Raw genomic sequence first — 11,892 nt, forward strand, 5'->3', positions numbered from 1 at the left:
ATACACAGAAAGGCCTTCAAACCTGCTCTCTCTTTAGTTTTTGGTACATCAAAGACTAACAATTAATAAGAGATTGCATCATGGAATTATAACCCCCTCAAAAAATAATAATCTTACAGAACCAAGTAACCCCATATTAACTGCTTTGTGAGTTTTTGAACACCCTTATACTCCTTTTGATTTTGTATGCTGCCTTGTCTAACATGTAGTAAAATTTGCCTTCTGGTCATCTGAAGTTCCAAGTCAAAGTGATGTATTACTTGCTTTTCAACCCATCCAGGCTGTGTCTAAACTGCCAGTCTTTCTCCCAAAGATCAAGCAGTAAGAAATGTTTACAACCTCCAAGATTAGGTATGGTCAATGTCCATGTATCGGCAGAAAGCAGATATGAGAATTAGATATCTAAATCCAATTTTTAAGAATACCAGAGATAGAATCTCTCAGGCTCAAAAAGATAATCAGGGATCACTGTGGGAAGAATAGACAGGTGCACTCCTTGGTCCTTCACAAGGCCTGTAAGCCATTTAAGGACTGATATCCATTTTTTCCTGTCCTCTTCAAATGGTCTTATCATAAGTACCAATTTGATCAAAACAACAGGTGGATCACAAAAAATGGGATATTGTGGAGAAAACAACTCCAAGAATAAACTAATTGGAAATTGATCTGTATTTTCATATAAAGAAACTTCTTGTGAAAATGATGTCTAGTAGAAATGTCCAGACCCTGGCCCATCCCAGTTACTATCCTTCATTATTAGCAATCCTTCTATCTAGTATTCCTCGGTGGCTTTTCTTTTCTATTGGCACAACAGAAGAAGGTCATGTGTCTGTCATCTTTAGTATTATTACTGCCGTGATATTCATTTGCCTATTTTCTGCTCCCCTGCTACAATGTAAGCTTTCTTAGAACAAGAGCATATTGTATTTATCATAATAACCCTGTATCATCCTTTGCATTAGGCAAAAAAAGAAACACATTTGATAGTTGTTAGATGAATGGATAAAGTTTTTCTCCACCTGCACTGTGACTTCTGCACAGGATTTTGCTAATTAAAAACATATAGGAGCTATTTTATTTAGTGTTTCATCATATTGAAAAATGTTTAGCTTTAGGGAGAAATACCCTTATAGCCACAAATCCTACTGCCATAGGTACATGTTAAATACTTGATTTAATATTTTTTTCAGTGCAAGGTCATTTGAAGCTCAAGTAACGTTGAGATTTTATGTGGAAATTTAAGATAACATGGATTTGTTTGGGGGAGGAATACAGGAAAGAATTCTTGTGTCTTTTGAAAATAAAACTATTAGAATTATTGCAGATAGATAGTCAAATAATCTTTTGAATGTGAATACAGGTGACTTTCATTGTTATTTTCCCATTTAGTGAAGGACATTATAAATATGTACCATCAGATACTATTTAAACAACACATGAAAAAAGGCTCTTTGTATATATCAAAAGCTAAATGTTTGAAAAGGTTAATATTCCTCGAAAGAAAAATCAAAAAGTTCCAGAAGATAGTTTTGATTATTTTGGTAAGAGATTTTAGGAATTTTCTTCAGCTGTTCAGGTAATATAATGATTGATAACCTTTTCAAGATGATGAATAGTTTGTTCCTTAAATGTTTATTCGTCTTAATATTGACTTCATATAACGTGATCTTTTGCAGGAATATAAATACCTGCTTAGAAAGAACCCTGACAGCCTCACAGCAAAATGAGGTTCTTTCTGTTACTTTCAGCCATCGGGCTCTGCTGGGCTCAGTACACTCCGCACACTTGGCAGGGACGCACATCCATTGTCCATCTGTTTGAGTGGCGCTGGAACGATATTGCTGCAGAATGTGAACGATACTTAGCTCCAAAAGGATTTGGAGGCGTTCAGGTAAGTATTTCTCTCAGTGTGCACTGTGAAATGTTGTGAGCTTATACTACATAGTATTTTAATCAGGCTCAGTGATGTGGAAAAATATTTCACTTCAATAAAACACCCTGTTTCTGAAAAGAAAAGATTTAGTGTTGCTGACAAGGTTTTTATTTCAGGATACGAGCGGGACAACTCCAACGAGCATTTATTATATTCAAGCTGTATACAGCAATATACCTATATACAGAAAGACTTACAAAAATAGTTTAAACTATGGGTTAGATTTTATAGCACATAGTGGTGTAAACAAAGCCATAATTTTGTTGGTATTAAGGTTCTGTTTCTTTCAGGTCTCTCCACCCAATGAAAATATTATAATAAACAACCCATATAGACCTTGGTGGGAAAGATATCAACCAATTAGTTATAAAATATGCTCAAGATCTGGAGGTGAAGCTGAATTCAGAAACATGGTGACTAGATGTAACAATGTTGGAGTAAGTAAATTCAAAATTATTTTCAAAGTTTTATATAGGAAAATAACTTCTCTCCCTGTTGCTTGCTATTTCTGAGTAGAATAGTAGGAAATTAAAATTTAAACAATTTTGTCTTCTTACTTTTTAAAGTGACAAATGAAACTTTGCCTAGTATTTAATGGTTGTAGTTTCTGTGTACTAACCTCTATAAAAATGAGGTAATAGTTATACATTACTTATAAAGGAAACCATTGAAATGTAATGTTTATAAACATGTGTATCTTCTTTGTGCAGAATTTTTTGAGGGAAATGAGATTCCAGTTACAATAATTGCTGGCTTTTATATGTGATTTATGTTTTCACTAGTGGTTCCAAACATTTTTCCCTATCCTCTTCTGGTTTTAAGTGGCTATTTAATATTACTAAATACAGTAGAGAGAAAGAATTAACTGGTTTTATTTCTTGGTGACCAAAAGAAATGTCAAAAAACAATGTCTTCAGGCTCAATTGATTTTTAATTCCAAGTGAGTGTATTTATTTTTCATTTTTATCAGGGTCATAACAATTTACTTTTCTCTAAATATATATTTGTGTGTAATGACCAATGGCTAAAATCAATGCAGTTTTTCATTTCACAGTAGGATCCTTGCACACTTGCTTTTTATCTTGTATGAAGTTATTATAAAATTACAAAGACATATTTGGACTTTTATGAACATTGAATGATATCTAGAGGTCTTTCTGAAGTGAAACTGAGGTAGTCGATTTGCTTTTCAGGTCCGAATTTATGTGGATGCTGTGATCAATCACATGTGTGGTGAAGGCAATGGTGCAGGAACAAACAGTATTTGTGGAAGTTACTACAATGCTCAAAAGAGGGAGTTTTCTGGGGTCCCATATTCTGCTTGGGATTTTAATGATGGCAAATGTAAAACTTCGAGTGGAGGCATTGAGTCCTATAATGATGCTGCTCAGGTAAATTTATTGTTTTATATTTTATAGAAATTCTACCCTTAAAAACATACATTTTAAAGATAATTAGTTTAAATGGTGGCATTTGCTATTTTACTTGTTTATTAAAACCATTCATGTATCATAATGCCATATTTATTATAGGGACTTAGTATCTCTACATGATATATCTTGATTCTTTATTTTCCCTGTTCCCATCCCCTACATAGTCAAGAACCATATCAGACTTCAATTACTTACATGAACAGGATTGAATATCGTGTGATACTGGTTTACATTCATTTAGAAAACTATTTTTCAATCTTAACTGTTTAAAACTAAGAAAAAAAATTCTAATACTTTCCTCTAAGCATTCAGACTTGTCATATTCCAAAGGAGAAGAGCACTTCTGGACACTGTGGGTGTGTTCACCCACACAGGCCATAAAAGAAACAAAAAGACAGGAAAAATAAAAAGAAAACATTCTGTCTTTAAGTGAAAAGTTAATCTCTTTTATTTCTTATGCTGTATTTTGGTACTAGAAATCATTTCACAAGTATGCGTACAGTAAAATATCATTATCCTTAATGTTTATGCAAAGGACACATTACGTAACGTATAATGACCTAAGGTGAAAAACGATGTTGTACAACTGAATAAAAATTTACCTCAACAGGTCAGAGACTGCCGTCTTACTGGTCTTCTGGATCTTGCACTTGAGAAGGATTATGTGCGTACCAAGATTGCCGACTACCTGAACACTCTCATTGACATTGGTGTAGCAGGGTTCAGACTTGATGCTTCTAAGCACATGTGGCCTGGAGACATCAAGGCAATTTTGGATAAACTGAATAATCTCAACACAAAGTGGTTCTCTGCAGGAAGTCGACCTTTCATTTTCCAAGAGGTACATCAATATAATCAATGTATGTGTATGCATATAATAAAAGGGCATGTTGTTCTTTCCACAATAAATGACAGATTAATAAAATATGTGATTTCTGCAACATAGTGGATCATTCAAAGAGAGTATTCTTTTACTGTATTCAAAGGTAGCAAACTAATTCTTTATCAAAATAGTTTGCATGCAAATGTAAAAATTTCCTTTAGTGTGAAAGTGGAACTGTGCCACTTGTCACCTCTTTAGGGACCATAAAGAAGACTGAAAATTATTTATTTATTGTTGCCTCAAACAAATCCATCTTAGATAGAATCTTGGCTACATAATTAGTAGTTGTTTGAAACTTAGCCCTGCAGCTGTAGGCTGTATATATTTTAAGGAAATTGATTGAACTTCTGTAAAACCATTTTTCCATATACAGAACAGTGCTATTTGTTGTCATTGAAAATTAAATAATTTAATAATTATCAAGTACTGAGAAGTGTTGTCAGTCATATAGTAAACACTGTGTTGGTGTGAGCTATTGTTTGAAAAAATAAGTTAAGTATTTTTTTGCAGGATAATATGTCACCTTGTAATCAAGTTCCCTTCAATAGTGTGGCACATATTTATAAAAACAAAAAAAAAACTCGCTACAGGAAAAAAATGTTTTGGAATATGTCAGGTCACATAACTAGCTTAAGTGTATTTGAATGCAACTTGAAAATTCTGATGTAAAAGACCTTTTCCCCTATATTTCTACTAGGTAATTGATCTGGGTGGTGAAGCAATTAAAAGTAGTGAATACTTTGGAAATGGCCGTGTGACAGAATTCAAGTATGGGGCCAAACTAGGCACAGTTATTCGCAAGTGGAGTGGAGAGAAGATGGCTTACTTAAAGTGAGTAAAATGTTACTTGTCATTTGAACCTTGTCACATCTATCTGACATATAGCCAGTATGGATAATCTTCACAAAACCTTGTTATCTGAATAGTTACCAAGATTTTGACTACTAACCAGTGTTAGACTTCACCCTTGTCAATTACAATTTCTTTTATTTTTAATATCAAAGCAAGTATTCTAGAAACTAAACAAGTTACCAAGAAGTTGTATCCTACAATATATAAGTATTCTCAGTTTCATTCTTTTTATTTTTAATCTATTAACTCAGTTAATCCTTAAAATTAACTTAACATCTTATTCAGTATCTATGATATGCACACAATCTGGAATCAACATATAAGATGCCAGCTAATGAATTTCAAATACTAAAGTATGTGTACGATCACAATATGGCATTAAAGCCTAAATGCAATGCACTTTTGATATGCTCTATAATGTGACATGAATGATTATCCTTCTGAAGTCCCTCTATGTTGCAATATACTGAATCCTGTAATTTGAAATAGATTATAGAATCTTTTGGGAAACCACTTAATTAGAGCAGTTAACTGAAGAAAGTATGTAGAAAGAAATGAAAGTATAGACGCTCTAAGGCAATTGTACCTGTGTGTGTATGATACGTACATCTCATTTTTTTGTGCATCTTACTTTTAATCTAGGAACTGGGGAGAAGGATGGGGCTTCGTGCCTTCTAACAGAGCCCTTGTCTTTGTGGATAACCACGATAATCAACGAGGTCATGGAGCGGGAGGAGCATCTATTCTTACATTCTGGGATGCCAGGTAGGAAATAACAATCTATATATTTTTTAAACTATCTTAAATAATAATTGAAGAATCTTTTCTTATAGTATCGTTTTGCAATTTTCAGAATGTATAAAATGGCTGTGGGCTTCATGCTTGCTCATCCTTACGGATTTACACGAGTAATGTCAAGCTACCGTTGGGACCGAAAGTTTCAGAATGGAAATGTAAGTTTTAGAGTTGTTCAAGATCTCTCTTTCTCGAGGCTGGGGATAAAGCTCAGTAACATAAGTGCTTGCCTGCAAAGCACAATGTTCTGAGTCAGATTCTCAGGTCAAAAAGCCAAAACCAAATAAAAAACAACCTTGATTCAGGCCAGGGATATAGCTCAGCAAAACACGTTGCATGTGGAAAATGTGGGATCTTGAGTTCAATCCCTGGCACAAAAAAAAGTAAAAAATTAAAAAATTTAAAAACAGCAAAAATGTCTCGCTTTCTTAATAAAGGCAGTTTTTAAATTTTTTCTTGTAGGGAATTGCATATGATATTTGTTTATCACCTACATATTTAAGAGTGTATAGTTCATCATATATGATTGTTTCACATTTGCCTAACTTTTGAAGAATTATGTTTAAAAATGTTGCGAGTCAGAAACCAGACAGAATGCCATAAATTTAGAGAGTTTAATGCAGAGATGAGACTGTGTAGCCGAGTGCATTCATACAAGAATGTTGTTTAATATCAACAGTACTAATTTGGCAATTACTCTAGATAAGGCATCTTTCACATGTACTGAATATCAAAGCAAATATTCTAGAAACTGAACAACTTACAAGCAAATTATATCTTATGAGTATTCTCAGTTTTACTGCTTTTACTTTTAATCCGTAATTTGTTTACTGAGCAAGTGATATTCTGTTTTTAAAAATGATAAAAGTAATGAAAAGAAATACCTTTTTTAGACTTTTAAAATGACGCTTAGAAGTCTATATTCTAATTTTTTGTCACTTAGGCTCTAAGGCTCTTGCTGTTTCAATGATTGAGTAATGGTATTAAGAATCTATTGGTAGTAGAAAAACAGACAGCATAAAATTTTATTATTTTTACTTGAACTATGGCACTGTAGAAAAGGAGTCCACAGATATGATAAAGATCAGCAAAGAAAAGTTGGATTCTGAATAGAGATATTGCAGATATTAAGTAGTAGCACTGATTAGGCTGGATATAAAGGAGAAGGAAGATAAAAGTGTGAGTGATCAAAACATCTATGGTGTTTTTCTCATAATTAAGGATGTTAATGATTGGATTGGGCCACCAAACAACAATGGAGTCATTAAAGAAGTAACTATCAATGCAGACACAACTTGTGGCAATGGCTGGGTCTGTGAACATCGCTGGCGTCAAATAAGGTGGGCACACTTACTGAGAAGTGTTTTCGAATGCTAAAGTATTTTGTTTTCAAGTGTGAAGTCAAAGGACATTTTATATGAGTTTGTGCTTTTAGGAACATGGTTGCCTTCCGAAATGTAGCTGATGGCCAACCCTTTTCAAATTGGTGGGATAATGGAAGCAATCAAGTAGCTTTTGGAAGAGGAAACAAAGCATTCATTGTCTTTAACAATGATGACTGGTGAGTAGATGCCAATGAAAAATTCATATTTTATTCCACTATGTTCTGGATTATTCTTGTATTTTCCTACTTGTTACTTTTTACCATAATTGAAATGTCTTTTACTCTGTGGATTAAGAAAATGTAAAGGTGAGAAGAGGAGAGAAGGAAGATGATGCCCCTCATTTTGATCCAGTATTTTACAAGGGTTTTCTGTTCCAAGGAGAGATTTTATGTGCAACAAGCAGCGTCACTGTGAATTTCAGTGAAGTCTCAGTACTAGAATGTCATTTTCTTCCTAGTTTTACAGCTCAGCTATTTCTCTGTCTTCTCCTAGCCTATATGCTCTTACTTTTCTGTCTCTGTGACACAATGATTTTTCTATCATGTATATAAAAAACATACATATCTTAATGTCACAATTTTTCTCAGAATATATTTGAAATTTGCTTGGAAAAGTTTCTGTTGTTGACCTTTCCTTTGTGATAACTATCTTCTCTTTTGCTAGTGTAGTGATTCTGTCATATCTAATGGTGAGTCTGATGACTTCATCACAAGCAGTTTCTACATCTCAGTCCAGGACTAAGCACTACTTGTGTTCAGCTCTTTACATTCTATTTTATATTTTATTAAGAATTCTGTATAATAAGCTCAGTGTGTCTCATATTTTAGAAAGAATCCATAATTAGTTCTTTCATTTTTCTTTTCTCTGGAGGAAAACCAAAAACTATTTTTACAAGACAGGTTTTTATTCTAAAATATGTACTTCAAAGAACTGATAAGTTATTCTTATATCATAGACAAATTCTTTTTAGGTTTTAAGAAGAAAAGCTGTTTTTGAAAGAATAGCATGCTATAAATCCTTAGAAATTTGCTGTTTAAGCTCAAAGAAAGTCACAGTTTGCATATTTATGCTTGCTGTAGTCCTTTTACCAAGTGGCATCAATTTCTGCAGATAGTTACTGACGTTGTTCTGCCTCCCTTCATTAGTAGTACTCACCACAGACCAAGCAATTGCTTGGTCTTCATAAGATCACATTTGATCCTGAGAAAGATATTCATAGGCACTGATGTGATGTTTGAGTTTTCTTCTTTTGCGACTGAGTTTATGGCACAGAGTTCTTTCTGTCTTAGGTTTATCAGAGTTGACTGTAACTTAAATAATACATTTTATTTCTCAGGTCACTGTCATCAACTTTGCAAACTGGTCTACCGGCTGGCACCTATTGTGATGTCATTTCTGGAGATAAAATTAATGGCAACTGCACCGGACTTAAAATCCAGGTTAAAAGTGATGGCACGGCTTATTTTTCCATTAGTAACTCAGCTGAAGATCCCTTTATTGCCATTCACACTGACGCCAAGTTATAAAAATCAAATAAAATGCCTATAGTGAGACTCATAACAGTGCGAGTTTCTTTTCTTGTACATAGAAATTAGTATAGTTTAATAATATATCAAGATTGTGAATAAGCATGTTGACTTCTATAGTATGAAAAAACAGAAAAAATTTAAAAATTATGTGTAATCATGCTCTCCAGTTTTCTCCCTCTTTGTTGTTTTTTCTCATTTCCACAGTTTTCATTTGCCTTTTTTTTTTTTTTTTTTTTTTTTGTCTTTTTCCTTTTTATCGGTACCAGGGATCAAACCCACGACTATCTGCTTGCAAGGCAGGCACTTATGCTGCTGAGCTAAATCCCCAGCCCCCTCATTTGCCTTTTTGTGAATTTTATTTTTCTACCTCTTTTTAAATTTTTAAAAAAATTTTAAATTTATTTAAAAAGGAAAAGCAGAAAAAAAGGATTGAGATGATACCAAATTTCAAAAAATCAAAAAAAAAAAGTAAAAATTTAACCGTAGTTCATGTATTTCACATTTTTATCTCAGTACTAGTTGTTCAGGTTATAAAATCTAGATACAAAAATGATTAATCAAACAGTGACAGCACAAATTGTTCTTTTCATTGAACTAAGAGAGGTTAGTAGTATAGTTATATATCTAACATACATATGCATAGATAAATTTATATATGTCTACCAACATACATATAATCTTTTCTTTCTTCTGTTTTTCTTTTCCCCTATCCACGTTATTCTGTCATTCTGAGTACTTTCTTTCTCTTGCATTATTACAGTTTTTATTATACATTTTTAGATTTTATTACTCTTTCATTTTTAAAAATTTTATGTAAAGAGAAAAAGAAAACAGAAAAAGGGTACAAGTAATACAGAATTTCAAAAAAATGAACAGTAAAAAATCACTAGTTAGTAGACTAAATATTGTCATCTTAGAAATAGTTGTTCAAGGGGCTGGGGGAGCTCAGCGGCATAAGCGCCTGCATTGCAAGCAGGCAGTCGTGAGTTTGATCCCTGGTACTGATAAAAACAAAAAAGACAACAACAACAAAAAAGAAATTGTTGTTCAAGTTATAAAATTAAAGCATACAAAGTGGACATTCAAACAGTGAGACTGCAAACAGTTCTGTTCAACGATCCAACAAAAACTCAGTAATATGGTCATCTATCTTATACACTTAAATATAAATGAAGTTATATCCTTTAGAGCACATTCTTTTCCTCTCTTTTTTGCAATAACAATCACACATTTTGGGTTTTATTACTTCCACAGTTCTTATTACCTTTTTTTTTGAAGAGAATAAAACCAAATATGACATAACAAAACAGTCAGTCAAATAAAAAGGATGGACATAGTACATGATGTAAAAACAGAATATAAGGTGATCAAAAATGGTTACCCTAATGCCTCTTGCTATCTTAAAAATAATTTCCTATATCCTGTTATAATAAAATTGAGCAAAGTGATCCGGCCTGCGGATCAATCTGTGGGGTCTACCTGGAGGGGGAACGGGGATTAAATAAAAACATGGAGGAGACAGAGAGAGAGACTGGGGCAAGTTGAGAGAGTCCAATCAAGCCCCATTTATTCCGGAAGTGATTACATCTTTTATAGGCCAAGGGCGGGCTGGTAGGACAGGAAGAGGTTATGGGGATGAATACAACAGGGTCATTGTCACGTCCGGGTATGTGACGTAAGCAGGAGAGGATTATGGTTAATGTAGGCAGACTCATTGTGCCCATAGGAGAGAGAGAGAGGCAAGGAGGCAACAATGGGGCTGTCGCGCAGCTCCCTACATTTGCTCCCTTTCTATATTATTTCATCAGGAGTTTGGCAGGCCCTGTGAGGACAGCGTCTGTCTTAGGTCAAGGACCTCATTACATGAACCCAACCAGGCCTTAACTGTCATGGGCTTGCAGGACAGCAGTTGGTCCTGTGCCTGTCTTAGGTGGCCAATAGAGTTAACGTGCATGTCCTAGTTGCCCATTCTGACTGTCTATTGCTCCAGGGCAATTAGGCCACATCATCATATGGGCCATTCGTGGGAATTCCTTCCTGGTAGGTTTGTTGATCTGCCATCTCCAGCTGATGATAGTATACCTGAATGGGCCATAAATGCATCTATCCTGTTATTAATGAGCATCATAATCCTCTGAAAAATACAAGGACTCACAGAAAGGAGAAGCAATAGGGCAGCTAGGGGACCCAAAAAGGGGTGCTAGGTAAGGGACAATCTCCCCCCCACACACACACACATTGAGGAGAAGGGGTTGGCAGCCATTTGTTGTTGTTGCTGTTGAAGTCGTTCCATTTCTTGGAGCTTGCCTTGCATAGCACCGGACACAGTCTATTTGGCTGGTTTATGTTCCTCCAGACTGAGAAGACCCTCCTCCGCAGTCACAGGGGGTTGTGTGCATGGCTGTCAGCAGTTGTAGTCTGTTTGGCAGCTGTCTAAATCCACCATGGATGTGGTACGGCTCAAGGAGAAGGCTGAGTAGGCAGCATAGGGCTCCAGGGAGTTGTGTCACCTGTAAGAAAACACAGGGGATTGTGCCTCAGGAAATGACATTATTCCTGGGCATTGCATGGGGTCTTTGAAGAACTGTCTATTTGTTTTACAAGGTGCTTAGGTAGCCATCTAACCTCTCTGTCTTGTTGAGAGTAAACACATACTGAACCGTGTCCCCATATGAGAACGGGGTCAGGGCCATGCCATGAATTAGTCAGGGGATCTCTCCATAGTACAGAAGCAAATTGCTTTTGTGTTTTAGTATGCCAAAAATGCATGGCTGCTGACTGTCCAGAAGCATCCAAATTTAAAAAATTAAGGGTGAATAAGGCATGAGATAGAATATTTTTAGGTGTCTCCCTTGTGGAGTACCATTCCCCTTTTTTATTTTATCAACAGTGAGTTTTAGGGAGAGGTGTGCCCTTTTAACTATGCCTTGACCTTGAGGGTTATAAGGTAGGCCTTTTATATGATCAATATTAAGATGTTGAAAGAAATGAGAAAAGGCAGAACTAGCATAGCCTGGACCATATTCAGTCTTCAATTGTTGTGGGCATCCCAAAACTGACAAGGCAGTCAACACACGGCCAA

The 11,892-nt window shown here is 34.9% G+C and overlaps 1 protein-coding gene across 1 annotated transcript; it reads left to right on the forward strand.

Moving 5' to 3' along the window:
- The first annotated feature begins 1,534 nt into the window (after positions 1-1,534).
- LOC100724525 (pancreatic alpha-amylase) lies at positions 1,535-8,841 on the forward strand. Its single transcript, XM_005007832.4, has 10 exons — positions 1,535-1,891; positions 2,224-2,370; positions 3,127-3,324; positions 3,977-4,207; positions 4,947-5,080; positions 5,744-5,866; positions 5,955-6,054; positions 7,118-7,236; positions 7,332-7,457; positions 8,618-8,841. The coding sequence occupies exons 1-10, from the start codon at positions 1,724-1,726 to the stop codon at positions 8,805-8,807; spliced, it is 1,536 nt and encodes a 511-aa protein (XP_005007889.1). The 5' UTR covers positions 1,535-1,723; the 3' UTR covers positions 8,808-8,841.
- Positions 8,842-11,892: the final 3,051 nt, after the last annotated feature.

The sequence above is a fragment of the Cavia porcellus genome, unplaced genomic scaffold, assembly GCF_034190915.1.
Source record: "Cavia porcellus strain 051 isolate PalLab524CR breed Dunkin Hartley unplaced genomic scaffold, mCavPor4.1 scaffold_1, whole genome shotgun sequence".
Taxonomy (NCBI): domain Eukaryota; kingdom Metazoa; phylum Chordata; class Mammalia; order Rodentia; family Caviidae; genus Cavia; species Cavia porcellus.